We start from the raw sequence: 17,582 nt of genomic DNA on the forward strand, positions 1-17,582 counted from the left end.
AAACACTGTATGTTTTCTGTAAGTAAGCATCACCCCTAACTCATCTCTTTCTTCATGTTTGTCAGAGTTAGTCATGCTGCTAGAATGGTGGTCGGGCACAGAGTGCACCTTGTTCTCTGATGAGGCTACGGTGAATACCTTTGGGAAAGAGCACGTCATCATCATCTTGAATCACAACTTTGAAATCGACTTCTTGTGTGGCTGGACAATGACGGAGCGCTTTGGAGTGCTGGGGGTACGTGCCACGAGCTTTCCCTTCATCTGGAGGACTAGAGGTCTATCTTAAACCCATGCAGATTCTCAGATAGAACTCCATCAGCTTTTTATCACCTTAACCTTAATGCTTTTGTTTCATACACATCAGCCAATGACATTTTTGGCTTGTTGTTTTTGTTTTTCTCCAAGAGTTCCAAAGTTCTCGCCAAGAAAGAGCTACTGTATGTGCCCCTAATTGGCTGGACATGGTACTTCCTTGAGATTGTTTTCTGCAAAAGGAAATGGGAAGAAGACAGAGATACAGTTATTGCGGGATTAAAACGTTTGGCTGACTATCCTGAATACATGTGGGTAAGTGTCTATTTCCTCCTCTAGTACTGACTGCTGGAAGTGAAACAGTGAAGTGGTGCTCTGGCGGTGCAGTAGCCTTATGTATCAGGAGAAGGTTTGCTCTCTACTTTCTCTGCATGCTGTCATGGAAAACGTACTCTGCCTCAGGACATCTTTCAGGACGTGCTTGTAAAGCGTTGCTCTGTTTGCCTGCTCTTAATGATAGTCATTTGGAAAGCACTTCAGAAGCTTGCATAGATGATTTACAGGCTTAAAGATAATTTATAAAATCAAACTTGTGTAGCGCTTAAAATAAGTTCAGACGAAATTTATACTTATTCTTTTAATTAACGGCCAGTGTTCGACAACTAAATCTATATACTATTAAGTTACATTTTCTGTGGTAGGCTGAAAAAGCACAAACAAAAAAAAGTCTCTTCTGGATAAGGGGGTGCATCTGGGTGGAGGGATGCACACACCATGGATTTTAATAGGAAGTTCATGCGCCCCTATGTTCTTTGATCTGTAAAATTATATGCTTCCTTAAAGTCTCTATGAGAACATATGGTAAACTTACAATTGCTATTGCAGTTATGTACTTCCTTTTTATTTTGACATTATTTGAAGCCAAGGGTAAATGTGTATGTTTCATTACGTGCAACGTTGTTAGACTTTACCACAGCAATGCTATGGAATAGTCAACCTATTAAACTTCTTTTAGCTTTGAATGCAAATGTTCAGATAAATTTACTGTTTTGATTTTCTAGCAGTACATTACATGTATGGTTGTTTGCTCATAAAACATTTTAAGAGGTTTTATGCACAGTTTAAATGAATTTTGATGTTATTCAACACAGCTTGTTAAAATGAATGGTGAAATAGTAGGCTTACCTTGTTCATAGTGAGTGCATCATTCAGGATTTTCTATCATTACAAAAATGCAAGATTTAGAAAAAGAGGATTCTGGCCAACGTATTTTCAAGTATTGAATAACTTGAATATGTGAGCATGAACAAAATTTAATATATCATTCTGATTAGTGTTTAAAAGAAGAAAAGAACATACCAATAAAATATGTCAAGACTGTATTACAGTTGCAAATCCATATATTGTAATGATCCTGTATTGAGATCCAAGGACTGGTCTCTGGAGAAAACAACTTAAAAAATATAAATGCAAAACATAGATAGCATTGATTACTTAAATCAAGACTTCCTGCTTGGTAATTTAAATCATGATTAAAATTGACTTGAACAAATCAATTCCCTAATTTTTTTGCATTCCAAGTGTTGTAATTAGCACTGTCTGTGCAACCTTCCTTCATTAGGTCTTATTCACAGTGCAGTCTGTGCCTTGCTCACGTACTTGGTTCAGAAGGGTTGCTTCTCCATTGAGTTACAAGAAGATGAGATTTTTATATAGAGAAAAGAGAACTTGAATTCAAGACCAGAGGCTGAGCATGCAGCTTTAGCCTCTATACCTTCAGCTGTCCTCAGCACCCTCCTGTGGTTGGTCTTGTTTTCATAGTGGGTATTCTCTCAAGGGCCGAATAAAGGTTGCAGGACCAGCTCCATGCTGTCACACACTCAGACGCTTCCAACTACTGTGTGCATGGCTTTTAACACTCATTTAACTTACCTTTTATGATGGACATTATTTGTATACACTACAGAGGAAAAGTCGAGCAGCTGCAGCTCTAACAAACTGCAGGTATATAGTGACTCATTCAACAAGTCTTTTGAATTGTGATGTTACAGCATTGTATGGTACTGCTGTGAGAAAGAGTAGTAGCACCCTTTACCCTCCCCCTTTGCCTGTTGCCTACCTGTGGTGCAGAGATTTGTGCATTTCAGTGCTGCAGTGTTTCCAAGGTAAAATGAAAGTGTGATGGGAATGATGTCCACCTTTCAAAATGACTGGGGCTAAACAGATCTTCACCCCAGGGTGCTGAGATGGGCTTTGTATGTTGGCTCTTGGCTTTGCTTTGCTTCTGGTCTCGCTCTCAAGTAAAGCAGTGGTAACACAGAGGCTGGAAAAGGACAGATAGATAGTTTTGTGCTGCATGAAGTCAGGAGGGAGGATTTCACAGTCAGATTGATGCTTTACAAGAGGAACAAGGTAAAGGTTTTAGGAAAATACATCACTTTTTATGAACACAACTGGTACAAATAATAAAAAAAATAATTGGAAAAGCTTTCAGACAAACAAACAGATCTGTCCTCAGATGAGTAATTCTGCTTGCACAGTACAAATTTTACATGAGCAAGGTAGTGATTAATACGCTTTTTCCTGAAGTGGTTATGTACTGATATCTGGTTTGCTTTTCCTTTAAAAAACACATTTCAGGTAAAACCATTTCAATTTTTGTCATCTTAAATTTGTTAGCAATGTAGTTAAACATAAATAAAATCTACTCTAAGTGAGATGTGACGTGGTGCTTATTCCTTTTATACATGATGATCAAATCAGGCAATTGAAGTGTGTACACGTGCCCAGATATACGCTTACGTTACAAAAAAATGTTGGTATTCTGCTTGGTTGCTGTGATCACAAGATATCCTTGTTCTTGCCTTTTGTCTTGCTCTACTAGTTTCTCCTGTATTGTGAAGGAACTCGTTTTACAGAGACCAAGCATCGTATCAGTATGGAGGTAGCTGAATCCAAGGGGCTTCCCAAACTGAAGTACCACCTGTTGCCCAGAACCAAAGGTTTCACCACTGCTGTCCAGTGTCTCAGGGGAACAGGTACTGGCAAGCTGTTCTTTCTTCACGTTAACTGTAACGCATAGCACAGTGTAGTATACTCCATTCATTACGTTAATTACAATTAGTGAGTTGGCAGTAATAAACATTCACCGTGACAACTGTTATTTGTGCTATGTAACACTGTTACCACTTAAAAAAATATAATAGTCTTCTTATGTATGCCGTTGTTGCCTAGTTCACCCAGTCACCTTGTGTTTTGGTAACACATGTCCAACATAGTTGGGAACGCCAGGTGGCTGATATGGATAAACGCAGCATGTAAGCACAAAATGGTGAAGGACTCCGCTACCTGACATCATTAATGCAAGGCTTGCACAAGGCCCTGGTGCTGTTTAATGCAAGCGTGCTGGCAACGTGGTTGCTAGAATCAGTGATATAACAGCCATTTTTTTCTTCTTTTCAACAGTTTCAGCAGTGTATGATGTAACACTAAATTTCAGAGGAAACAAGAACCCGTCTTTATTAGGAATTCTTTATGGAAAGAAGTATGAAGCAGATATGTGTGTAAGGTGAGCATCTCATGATGGAGGTGAGCCTTAAGGTGCATGCTTTGGCACGTTGAAGTGTATGCAGATTTTAGAGGGAAATGTCCTTTGCTGTAGTTCTCTTTTCTCTGCAGGCCATGGAAACCTCCCTGTTTCTCCCCTGCTTCAGTTTGCTTTCACGTTTGACAATCATGCCCTGATTTTGCCCAGCAAGTCACAGCACATTGGATGGGCTTTTTAAGGCTGGATATGACAGCACTGTTGGTCCAGCAGGGATTTCCTCAAGCTTTGTGCAGCGAGGGCACATACATGCCGCCTTCTTTACTCTGCTGGGAATAGAAAGCCAGCTAACTCTTCTGTCCTCTTTCCATCTCTTGTGAGCATACACATAGTATGAATAGCCTGTCCAAAATTATTAGTCTCTTGTAGTAAGTGATGTAAAGCTCCTTATTGTGCCAGTAACTCTCCTTCTGTCACATGCTTTGGTTAGCAGATTAGAAGTTAAATAATGCTGAATTTCAAACATCATATGAATGAGGTGGTACATTCCTCACACTCTTCGTTACTTTTTTTGCCTGAAAGAGTGACTGCTAACACCCAGCTCCACAGAATGTACTTCATGCATGCAAGTACACATGTGCTTTATCTTTCTTGCTTTCTCCTTGTTGCCTTCTTCTTCCACAGCTTCCTTGTGATCATAGAAGCTACCTACACTTTCTTTTGATTTTCTTCCTTTCCCTCTTATGTTTGGACTTGACAAACCATCTGATAGTTCTTTCCACAATCCTTCTGACAGCTCCCTTCAACTACTTGAGGTAGCAAGTAGTCTTGCTACTTCTCTCACTCCTTTCACCCCTGGACTTGGGTTTGTGCATGCCAAATGCATGGCACTAGCTCTACGCAATGTCTTAGTGAAAGCAGGTGTGTCAAGCCAGAGCTTCCAAGGATGAAAGATTCTGTAGGAATCACACTGATCATCCATTGTGTTGAGGTAGCACAGCAAGGGTTTTGTGGAAGAAATGCTATCTCAGGGAAGGTTACCAGGTGAAATCAGTAATGGTACTCTGTTAAAGAAGTTAGAAATTATGTTATTCAGTAATTTTGATTTATAGTATGATTGTGGAGTGAATCAACATTCTCCCCTATGCTCGAAGCTTTTATTCTGCATTGAGGAGGAAACCATTTTTAAAATCTTCTAGCTGTCCTTGATGTGCCAGCAGACATGGCTTAGATAGATAAAATAAGCATGTAAGCTCTTGTTCTTCATATATGCGTATGCAGATACCTGTGCAAAGGTAAGAAGCTTAGCTCCGCAGATGATCCAATCTTTCTCCTGATCGGCTCCAGAGCTAAACTGGTAAATGTTATTGCTGTGAGTACCCTCTAGTGGCGGTATCAACACAGTAACAATTGTAGCAGAGAGCTTTCAGCGAACGTCTTTTTACTGAGCTTTTATTGAGCATTACTTATATTAATTGAGCATCTCCTCCTGTTAGAGCTATTAAAAAGAAATCTGTAAACCCTAGTTTTCAATTTGTTTATGGGATGTGGAAATTATTAGAAATGTGTTAGAGTATCTTCCCTCTGCTGCTGCAGGCTCAAAGGCTTTACTTTGAGCTGTGGAAACACATTCCCTGGTTGAACAACAGCAAATAAATTTTATGTGCTATCACTGAGTCTGGAGCTCTCCCAGAAATAACACTTCTGTTCTTACTGCCCTGCTGCAAGAGGGGCCTGATACTGTTGGAGCATTGCTGAAATATGCTCGAGCTTGGGGTAGGAGATGTGTGTCCCTCACCTCTACAAATCAAGCAACTGCCTTCTGAACTGATCAAGGACATCAAGATGTGTGCCACTGAGAAAGGAGACAATACATGTGTGAATGTGTTAACAGCATATCTCAAAAAAAAAAAAAAAAAAAAAAAAAGAATGCAGGAAAATGTGTTGGCTCTTCACTGCTAGCAAGAGGATTGTAAAAGGCAGCTGTTCTCAGAGAGGTCAAGTCAGTACCCAGAGCTGGGCGTAGCTTTCATATGCATCCAGAAGTGTATGTTTTTATTTGTATGGCCAGAGAGGCAGAGAACAAAAAGGCAGTGTCTGTAGGAGGTGTTTTCCATAGAGTGGGTACAAAGTGAATTTGTAACCATCACCCTTCCATACCTTCCTTTTTTCTTTTCCTCATCACTAACAGAATGTTACAGGTTTCCTGAGTTCTGTTGCTCTTGCTTGTCTTTTTTTTTTTTTTTTTTCAGCTCTGGGTGCCTCAGCCTGAGCTCACTGGGAATCAGCAGCTGATGGCTCCAGTGAGAAAGTAACAGCGTTTTAATGGGAAATGCTTGCTTTACTCATGTGCTCTGAAATTGATGGGAGCTCATATGGATTGTTTTCTCTTAAGAATCCGAGTTTTTAGGTGGTGAATCAGCAGCTATCTAGGTCCCAATTCTTCTCAACTTAAGAACTATGCCATCAGTGATATTACTACATCTGTCCTGTGTCTTTTATTGAATGGGAGATCTTCCCTAATAGAAGTCTAAAGTCAAACACTTGGATTTTCTCTTAGTTCTTTTTTGTTCCTTCCTTCATCTCTCTACTAAACTAGGAGGTTTCCTCTGGAAGATATCCCTCAAGATGAAAAGGAGGCTGCTAACTGGCTTCACAAGCTTTACCAAGAAAAGGTAAGTAGCTTTTCTTTCTTTTCTTTCTTTTGGAATTTTCAGGGGTAGTATAGCGAAGAATTGAGAAATGTGCATCATTCCACTAGAGGGAGAGAAGAGATGGAAATATATATAATTTGGTAGCTATTGCTCGGATTATTGAATGGAGCAGTGCAGGTGTGCTGTTAAGGGAGCCCCTCAGCCACCCCTCTGCCGCCAGTGAGTAGGTCTCAAATTGTTGGGAAGCACAGTGGGATTCAGAGACCCCATTATGCTGAGTTGCAGAAGACTAATAGCAGACAACCATCTTTTTATGTTCTTCAGCTCTTGAGCCTCTGTCGTACATTTCTAAAAGCTCCGTGTTCCCTGTGGATGCTTTTACGCACTCAAGAAGAGTGATAACTCTATGCCAGGGGCAGCCAGTCCAGGCTGTTAGCAACATTGGACCTTTGCTTTTATATTTCTTCCACTCTCACTTTCCTTCTTGTAATGCCTCTGAAGCGGTATGTGGCATGGTACACATAGTCCCTGGGATCTGCTGCCAGGGACTAACATTGCATACGGCTAGAGTGCCTTCAGAGGGCTCAAAGCTTTTTCTCATTTCTTATCTTTTTCCACTAGATAGTTAATTTCATGACCACAGATTGAACGGGAGAGAGGAAAGAACTGCAATTTACTTTGCCCAGCCCTAACTGGTGGATTGTTGAACTTGAAATGTGTACTTTGATTGTCGTGTTACTTCTCTATGGGGGGTGGGGGGGAATGGAGAGCACAGAAATATTAACTATCTTTGGCTTTCTTCCGCTGTGTTTGCCTGTGCTGCAGCATTTCCAAGCTTACGCTTAGCCTGTAGGTCTGTAGGAAGGCAGCAAATTGTAATGGTCTGGAATACTCTTAGGTGTGAGAATTCCTTCTGAAAGTGCCTGGTTTGAGGAGCAAACTTCATGAGGTATTTTACAGGGCCTTTCTTCGTGTCTTTGTTAAAGAGTCAGTGGCAGGGCTAAGCAGATGCAGCACAGAGCATCCATTCTGCTTGGCTCTGTTCTTTGGACAGAATGCTCTGCTTTGCTTGCAGATTGAGGGCTTGGTGTTCCTTGCTGATGTTTGCTGTTCCTCCATTAAACTTGAGAGATGTTGTCAGGGGAGGTATTATTTATATACGCGGGTATTTCATATATTGATCTTATGACTGTAGCAGTATGTTGTAACTGGAATCCTTAAAATGCTCTTCCTGTACAATGGATATGGCCTCAAAAGGCTGTGTTATGGGCAAAGAACAACTTGAGCATCTCAGCTCTTCATAAGGGAAGCTAAAAGAAAAACAGCTTAAGTAGGGGAAAAAATAAGAAATAGCCTAACTTGAACCATCCTTGGTAGTGGCTTGGATGTCTTCCAGAGCATTCTTATAAACCAAGAGAAGAATAAGCCTTGCAGTTACGGTTAGTACAGTGCTGTCTCTGGTCAGTTTGTGATTTGTCTTCCTCTTTTTAGCTGTATATATAGTGTTTTTTTGCTGTGACTTACTCAAAACACTCTGACCTTTCTGGAAGTAAAAACAGGAAGAAAAAGCATCCAGCAAAGAGGCAAGTACTGTCGGAACTGTGGCCTTACACTGCTCTGATTCCTAAGAAATTGGAAGAGCAGATGAAGGTATTTGGTGGTGGAAAGGCTGATAACTGTTTCAGTTTCTGACCACGACCAACATGGCCTTCAAAGGGCTCCTATGGTAGTAGCTCTGGCAGTCAACTGAAATGCCCAAACAGCAAAAATGCCACAACAGCAGATGGATGAATGCCATGTACTCTTGACAAGTATTTGCCACAGAGGATGTCCTCGATGCTGTCCTGGAGTTGACTAGTCTTGGATTGCTTAGTGCAAACATTATGAACATGTTTTCCTCCATCTTCTCTTTCTTCCAGGATGCTTTGCAAGAGATGTATAATCAAGAAGGCACATTTCCTGGCCAGCAGTTTAAACCACCTAGGAGACCATGGACTCTCCTAAACTTTCTTTTCTGGGCCACAGTTCTTCTCTCCCCTCTCTTCACATTTGGCTTTGGAGTTTTTGCAAGTGGATCTCCTCTCCTCATCCTTGCATTCCTGGGATTTGTTGGAGCAGGTAATAAAAGCAGAGCAGATGCTAAGCAAGATGCTAAGCCCAGTGATATGTAATAGGATCCATTGGCTCAAATAAGTTCTGTGCATTAATGAATGTGAATGGGACTTGCAGAAGAGCTCATTATGTAGTCTTTTACCTTGCATAGTATTTTTATTATTTGAAAAGCATTAATCCAGGCAGACTTGCCTTCATATCTTAAGCAATACCTATAGCAATCAATAGCAAGTAAGTCTTGTAGTTCATGTCTGAAGGAGAAAATACTCAGACTGCATGTCTTGTCTGCAATCTTGGAGAGAAAAAAAAAGAAAACCCAAACAAAAACAGGTGGTCTGCATGCAACTTCATACAGCGCAGAGTTGAAGAGCAGCAGTCTGTAGTAGCTACTGACTTCAGGCTTGGAATAACTCGTATTTGTATGTTTGTTCTGCTTCTGTGTTTAATGTAATCTCCTGAATCCTTGAACCGGCTTTAATGTACATCCCATTTCTCTGTTATGTTTTAAAGCTTCCTTTGGAGTTCGTAGACTGATAGGAGTAACTGAAATAGAAAAAGGCTCCAGCTATGGCAACCAAGAATTCAAGAAAAAGGAATAACTGACAGCTGCAGTTCAGCACATATAACCAGACTATGGTATCCGATTAACTTCAGTTTAAAACAAAAACAACAAACATTTAGAAACTATCTTTTTCTTAATAACTGATGACTAATATTAATGAATAAAACTTGAGCCAAGAATGAAGAATTTGGAGGAATCAGCTGAAGAAAATGCATCAACTCTCTGCCTGTTTAAGGATTACTGTAGTCAAACTATGGGAGAAAATCAGGGTGGGGGGAGGAAGAAAGTAAATTTTCTTGCTTTGTTGGGGATTTGGGGGTAGGGGGAGAAAAGACGTCATTGGGTATGGGCCGTGTGCATCTTCAGATGACTGAATACACTGGTTTCCGTCAAGAGCACTACATTCACTTTTACAAGAGGAGCCACTGAACGTTTCCTCTTGCTAAAGCCAACAGCATTTGTTGATTTTCAACTTTTTTTTATTAATGATCGAGGAAAAAACCACCATTCTTAAGTTAATTGACATGTTCACTGGGTTAGTCGTTTTGGAAAGATTGTGTTGTCATGGCTACAGATTAAATCCTATTTGTATGTTACACGGATACTTTTTATTTTCAGGCAACTTCTTAAAACTTCTGTAATGTTAGAGAATGGATAGCGGAGTTTCGAAGCATTGTGTTACTGATGGGTACATACCATAGAACAGACCCACTAGCATTTAACCAGTACAGATTTCTCACCATATCTCCTGCCACCTGCTCAAGGCTGTTTAATCACAAAATATGACTTCAGTCTTGAGTGTTATTTGCCCCGTTTCACAACGTACACATATGTAATTTTGAATTCACTTGAGTTCGGTTTGTTCTCTGAGTTAATTTTGACCATGGGATTTGGAGTTGTGCAAAGAAGGAAATTTGTTCAATTGTCCTGATGTATTCTCCTTCTATTTCTGTTCGTGTCTGTCATCACCAAAGTCCAGTTCAATCAGTGTCTCTCAGTAAAATGGGAGATAATAGCAGAAATGAGCACAATAGTTTTCATAATGTTGTATTTTACAAGAATTCTGAAAGGAGAGGTCTGTAGCAATCAGATTCCAAATACAGGCATCTCTTGAACTTCTAATGGGAGTCTTGACGTTGATACAGATGAAAGCAGGATCTTACTCTGCGTAACAGTAGAGTGTGCTGCACTTTCTACTTGGTTGTGCTATAGATACTAACTGATGTGAAGAATGTTATAAGGTGACTTGTTGCTTTTAAGCATTAGAATGAGTGTGGGGTCTCTTCAGGGATTTTAAATACCTTTAGTTTTGCTTGTTGACCTTTAGATTTTTTCACTGAAAATAGAGATCGGAATCATGGCTGTACCTGTCTTTTTTTTCTTCCCTCTAAATGCACATTCTAAGATTTTTGCAGATTGCTGCTGTATGCACAACTACAAAATGATTTACAAATAGATGGCAGTTACCCATACTTTTAAGTCTGATGGCCAAAATCTGCATTTAGCTACAATCGAAGTTGGTGAAATGGGTTGCAGATCTACAGCTGAGGGCAGAAGCTGACCCTTGAGGTCTGTCAGTTTAACCCAGCTGCCACTAGAATATTTATCTCAGTTCAGTAAACAACAGACCTTATCAGAGCACTGATAGTTATTTTTCATCTTTGCCCTAGTAACAAAGATAAAAGAGTAATTATCTACCTTCTTGTCATATTTGTTTTGTTAGAATGTAACCTCTTCTCCTACATGTTTTTCTGTTTTCAAAAAGACTAAAGAGGAATTTTGTAACTTGGAAGAATATTTTACTGGGGGTCATCAATCGCTGTTGTCATGCACTTGATTTTACTAGTGATTTTTCCAACAAAAGGATTTCAAGGATGACCTATGTTGTCTGTCTCTGCTTAGACTTATCCTCACTGAATCATTGTACCTATAGCTTCAGCATTAGTACATTATCTTTCTACCCCCCAAAAGTCTTCCCTAACATAGAGGATAAAAAAAACTGTTGTTAGTGAAATTTGGAATACGCTTAGGAATTGAGAACAGATCCTAGCCACGACTCTGTTTTCCTTAATGAATGCTTTTGTACTTAAAGATGGTTAGGATTTCAAATGCTGATAAAGATAACTTTTCAAATGCTGATAAAGATAAATTTTTCACTTTTTTAACCAGAGGACTAAAACCAGTGGGCTTTTCTTTCTTTTCTTCCCCCCCTTCCCCCCCCATTTTTTTCCCCATAAGTAATTCATTAATGGATATAATGGGTATAATTCTTGTTTCTTAGAAAGGTGTTACAAATGGTGTACACTTGCTTCCTGAAGATGATATTGAGCATAAGTAAACTGTACTGGCAAAGTGAGGCTTGCAAAGCAGGCTGATCACTATGTTTTATACTTACATTTTGAGCAGTATATTAATGGGGCATGACAAGATTTTCACAAAATAAATCCCTTCTTAGTGCTAAGAAGAGGGGAAGTGCTTAAAGGAGAAGGGAATTAATAGCCTTTCTCTTTATGGGATACTCTTCTCTCAGTGCATGCAACTTCCTACTAGGAATCATGGGACTAATGCATGTACATCAAGGGGAGAATAACCCACATTTCTTATTTTCTTATAACTTATTGGTCATGCTTTCTTTTTGAAAATATAATACATGCATCATCATTTACTTAATTTGCTCTTCTAAGCAGACATATCAGTAACCATTTGGAAAACCGAAATATACAACAGTGCACAAAACAGTGCAAAACCAACACAAACCTCTTCATTTTGAATTTTGCCTCTTCAAATAGGGGTTTTTATATACACATGCACGCACACATGCACAGTATGTATAAATTAAAATGACTTGAAATAGCTAAAGTTAATGTCACTGATGACGATTAGCAAGTGGCTTGGATTGGAAAAGTGAGCGTAGATTTTATATCTTACACAATTTTCTTCTGGTTTAATAGAACATAGCTTGTATATTTGACTACCAAGCCCTTTAAGAGCAATAATAAACAAAAATATATCATGTTTTTTGTCTTTTGCTTTTCAACACGCTGTATAAGTTTAATAAACATAAAGCTATAGGAGCATTTTCTTTCTCCACCTTTCAAAACATTCATTTATTGCTTGTTTAGATTAAGTACCATCTCTTTCAGTATGGACTTGCAAACTGACTGTCATGGAGTTCAGCATTGGCTCTGAAGATGACTGAAATGGGCCATGGCAGCACTGGGCATTGTCATGAAGAACAACAATATTGCTCTCAAAGTGTGATTTGCAGTTCCAAGACGGCATCATGTTGACTTACGTCTAAGAAGCTAGTGGGAGAGCTCTGAGACTGCTGGTGTGGTGACATCTCTCCGTTAGGAAGGCACAAAAAGATGACGCTGAAGAAGGACCGGTTGCCATACGTCTGGATAACTGGTACCCAGAGGTCTTGGCTCAATAGGGATTACAGTTCTCTGTTGCTCATTGTAGGCTGAATGTGCTCTTGCAATTGACTTAGTGTTACTGAGCAAAATGTTTGTCTCTGGCACGAAGAGCATGGGCAACGTTCCTTTGTTCTGCTTTAACATATCTTGAAGGGCTCTATACTTAATTGCTGACCAATGAATATGACACTACTTTTGTCCTAATTGCCTAGTATTCACAGAAAAAAGTGAATGTGTCTGCTCACTTCTATGTGATACCTACCACCTATCATCATCTACTGATGTCTGTATATTTGCTTGTCTATATTTTCCACAGATGGTTCAGTTACAACCTGGCTGGCACTTGGAGTTTTCCAGCTTGAACAATTCTACTGTAATCACCCCACATAGCTGGGGTGTTGTCTTCCTGCATTTTGCCACTGGTTGATGTGCCCAGTAGGTCTGAAGGTTGTGTTTAAGTCTACTGAAAATGCAACTTTGCTGGTTCTGAGCAAAACGTTGTTAGGGAGCGTAAGTCCTTCCCAGGCCTGCCACACATAGGCACTGGTTACCTCTACAGATCTCTTCTGGCACTGATGAAACCAGTAAAAGGGAAGTTGGCACAAGTTCTTCGCTAATAGTTGGAGCAACAAGCAAGTGGGGGTCAATGTACATCTGATAATTGCTAAAGGTAATATTTCTGCCCAGGACTACCCCCAAAATCTGTATTAGCTTTGTGTGCATTTTGATTACAGAAATGTGAGCATGGAAGCTTTTTGTAATGCCGAGTCCACACCGTGTGGAGTGTTTCAGATTGAAGATGGACAATAATAATGTATTTTGGCATCTTGGAGAAGTGTGTGTAGGTGAGTGTAAGGCCAAGACTGGACAGACTTCGCCCAACTATGTTTCATTCAGATGCTGCAGATAAATGCAGATGCAAGTGAAAAATCCATTTCCAGGTTCCTTTTTGAACATTGGATGCACAACAGCAGCTCATATTGTCTCCTGGATGCCCACGCACTTATGTCACTTGGTATGAAGTTTGTTGTGCACAGCAGTCCCAGCCGCACAATCCTGGCTTAAGTCTGTGAAGAGAAGTCCATCCTCTTCATGGTAATGCTGGATTTGAACTTTAACACAGTTTATCACAGCTGCTCATTTCCCTATTTCTGAACATTTTGATCCATAATGGGCTGCTCTGGAGCTGCCAGTGCTGAATGACTGTGATGCAGGGATTTGAAGCAGCTATCAGTAGTGCTGAGCTGCAGTATGCACGGCTGAACAGAGGAGCATGCACAGCTACAGCCAAATTCTTGCCCCCAAGAAACGGAAAGATTGCCAAGAGCTTTGTAAAGCAGAGATGAGCATGTATGTGGGTAGCAAATTCTGATCCCTAACACAAAAGTGAAACCTCTCTGTGACAACTTACACTGTAACCCTCACTTATTCCCATGCCACTGAAGTCAGAACTGGTCTTCAAGGGACTATCTCCTCATTACAGATGGCAACTTTTGTTTTGCCACGCTTTCCCCCATTTATTTTGAAGAATAGTTTATCTGATGGTCTCAGCAATCTCTGCACCAAGATACTTGTGGATTTTTTTAACTGCTAAGATTTTGAGGGAAAACTCTGGAAACTAGTTTTACAAGTTCTGCCTCAAATTGCTAGCCACCAGAAAATGTCATGGAAATACTTCACGCTTCGGAGTTGGGAAGACATTGGGTTGGCATCCACAAGCCAAACGTGTCATGTTTCCTCTTATCCTTGACCTCTCTAGGCTTTCAGAAAAATGCCTGGATTTCTTGAAACGTTACACCCATGGTTAGGAGCTACTCTGCAGTTTTTGAAACTCAGAAGAAGGTTAATTTGTTCATTTTCGCTGTTGAGAGCACTTGAGTGTAGTTGATTGTCTATTTCTTCAAAGCTTTACAAACCCCATTAGCAAGAGAAGCATTCTATCTTTTTAAGAGGAAATGTATTTTAAAAATAGAAACTTTAACAGAAACTGGAACATAATGGTAGTTTTCAAATCTAAATTGAAAGTATTCTTTAGTATGGGGACTGCTACTACCAATTTTTGGTCTTATATGAGGTTCTGGGTTATTTTTTTGTTTTTAGCCAAGGTATATTTTCAAGGAAACCATATCCAGTTACACCACCATCTAATTTGAGAAGGGCGGCAGAGTGGGCAGCACAAGCTAATCAGGAATGCAAATTTTTCCCAAGGCATCACATAGACCTCCTTTATTATGTGCATTTGCATCTGTGCACAGAGACAAGCTGTACCCATTTGCATTATTTTGCTTCAGCTTTGTCAGAAATGTACGCTGTGACAATTGAATGCTGCTTGCCTGAAAGCCAGCAAGCTGTGTAAATTGGCATGTTACTCACTTATAAAGATCACCAGCAAGTACTCGAGCTTTAATGAAAATCTCTTTGAGAAAGCCAACCCTCCTTAACCTTGATTGATTGTTACAAACTCATAATTAGGAGGGAAGTGTAAGTACCGGATGATCAACCAAATCTAACGAGTAATAAAACTGTATACAGGGTACACATTTACTGTGCATGTATATATGTTTTTGTACATTTTTACAGTTATTTCCTACACTTGATTTTTTTTTGGTGTTCAGAAGCGTCAGAATCTGGTTGAAAAGCAAACAAACAACCCTCACCCTGTCACCTGCTGTAGTTTCGAAAAAGAACTGTGCCCAAACAAATACACAGATTTACAGTGCTATGCAAATTTTATTTTGTAAGTTGTCTCTTAAATCTTGTTTAAGGGGTTCATTTTACTGTTTTTACTGAGCTTTCAGAAAAAAAAAAGGATTAATGCGAAAGATTCACCTTGTAAAATAAAATAGCTTTGGCTGTGTGAAAGTACTGTATATTAGATTCTCATTCATGCTTTCAGTTACTCAACTGTTTGTATGTGATTTTCTACATAATATGCTGGCATTGATTTTTTTTTAAATTGTATTCAAGTGAAAAAGGCCGACTGCCCAACATATGGTTTTCTTCAATGTTACTGAATGAGTAGCTGATATATAAACTGAAGATCTGCATTCTTTCCCTATTTGCCACACTGATTTTCATAACTAAGTATGCACTAAGGGCTATTTTTATTATCAAGGCTTTATTTCCATTTTATGCTTTTTTTTTTTTTTTTTAATCTCTGTCCTGCCAATTGATCCATGCAAGGGCCACATGTCTGCAGCAATGATCTGGATGGATCATTTTGGAGAGGGCTGGGACCCTAGGAGTAAGTAACAAGCTTAACGCAACTTCCATCACTGCACTAAGCCTGCCATTAAGAACTGTGGAGGGACTGTGCATTACTGCAGCATTCACATAAGTGGTAGATTGGAGTTCCGCACAGTTCCTTCACTTTACCAGGATGGGAAGGGATGGGATGTGTCTTCCCAAGTAAGCACAAAGCTGTATGATCTAAGGAGTGAGTCCAACCGGTTAAGCTGGCCGTACAGACAGATGCTGTAGATTAAACCGATTTTTCAAATCTGCCATCTTTCAACGTTCTATTTTTCACTGGAAGATAAAGACATCCCCATTCCTAAACTGTACATCACATCCTGTGCTTCTGCCTGAAGGCAATTGAAGACCCAGTGGAGGATGACTTAGCACTTTGCTTCCCTCTCGTTATTTCTCTCAGGGGGCTGCCCAGCAGAAGCAGATCTCCGCAGTTTGTACCTCAGATATATTCCTGGCCTGCTTCTGTACCTGCAAGGTGTTAATATTGTCACCAAAGGCATTAGCTCTTCCTTATGATATTTGTGCCTGTAACAAATCATCAGGTGATATCCCATTCCTCTTGTCATCTTTTTGCTGAACTTCCAGCTCTGAGTTCTTGGCTTCCATTGTAAGTTTCCCCTTCCCTGATCCCTCGCTCTTTGAAAATACCAGGTTATGCTGAGCTGCCTTAGGATGTCAGCTCAGTTGCACCGTGTTTCACTGTAAAGGCAGACTTTTGAGGCAGAGGATGGGTTCTGATTCTGTAAGTAAGAAAGCAGAAAGTTGTTTTTGTTGCTTCACTAGCTTACACAAAAACAGCTGTTCACAGTTCCTTACCAACACTGAATCTCCTCAGATCCATAATTCATTTTTAAAAGCCAATTATTTTGATGTGGAATCTTGAATGCTCTTTTAAGACTATTTTTTTTTCAGCTTAAAAATGAAAAATCTGGGTTGAGATTTCTATCAGTGCAGTGTAATAAAGAATTCATTTGACTAAGATGGCATGATCTTTAATACATGTAAAAGCCAAGCCATGAAAATCAAAGCTTCAGCTGAAGCCAGAGCTTGGTTCCTCCCTATGTTCTGTCTTATCTTGCACTACAGAAGAGACACGATTCTTACCTCATTGCCTCTTGACCTGCTCTTCTGGAAATCCTTTTTAGCTGCTTGCTTCTTTTCAGCCAGCGTCAGAGACACAATTGCATGGACTGCAGAAGCAGAAACAAGGAGTAATGGGGTGTGTAGACAAGGGTAGGCCAACATCACATTGCTTGTTGGGCAGCTCTCTGTAGGCTACCTGCAGAAATAGAAGAAATTATTTGCTACATGGATGAAGGTGCAGGGGATGTTAGGTGGTTTCTTTCTGTATTAAGCAGCCCAGTTACACTACAGTGACCTTTACGCTGTGGGAGCTTCTTATATATCCTGACGCTGTTTGGTGGTGGCCCTTTTTGGGCTTGGCTCTTCTAGGTTAACATGATTCTCACCTACTCCAATATTTTTCTTCCAATACCATATTAACGTATTTGGGAAAATAGCCTGGAATTCCATAAAATCAGTGCAGTATCCTCCATACCAAATGTGAACAGCTGCTGCACTGGGAGCAAGTTTATGTTTCAGATATGCCAGGCTCCTGACGGCAGATAAGTTGAGCAAAGTTCTTTTTGTGGGGGGGAGAGGGATGGGTTCAAAGGTAAAAGTACTTTTTACATCTTTCAGAAACTCAAATCTGTTCCCAAGAGGCTGATGGTCTGTGAATCAAAGCTTTATGCAAGTATAGCAGACATCTGTAGGTAGATACAAGC

At 40.0% G+C, this 17,582-nt stretch overlaps 1 protein-coding gene across 2 annotated transcripts in view; it reads left to right on the top strand.

Moving 5' to 3' along the window:
- AGPAT3 (1-acylglycerol-3-phosphate O-acyltransferase 3) overlaps nt 1-15,413 on the top strand; it is a 53,422-nt gene extending 38,009 nt beyond the window's left edge. For both annotated transcript variants that reach the window (XM_021406989.1, XM_021406998.1), the window contains exons 3-9: nt 66-235; nt 406-567; nt 3,137-3,290; nt 3,718-3,820; nt 6,396-6,471; nt 8,370-8,568; nt 9,073-15,413. In XM_021406989.1, coding sequence (XP_021262664.1) covers nt 66-235; nt 406-567; nt 3,137-3,290; nt 3,718-3,820; nt 6,396-6,471; nt 8,370-8,568; nt 9,073-9,161 — 953 coding nt within the window. In that variant the 3' untranslated portion in view covers nt 9,162-15,413. The remainder of the gene's footprint in view (nt 1-65; nt 236-405; nt 568-3,136; nt 3,291-3,717; nt 3,821-6,395; nt 6,472-8,369; nt 8,569-9,072) is intronic.

This window comes from Numida meleagris, chromosome 1 (genome assembly GCF_002078875.1).
Source record: "Numida meleagris isolate 19003 breed g44 Domestic line chromosome 1, NumMel1.0, whole genome shotgun sequence".
NCBI lineage: Eukaryota > Metazoa > Chordata > Aves > Galliformes > Numididae > Numida > Numida meleagris.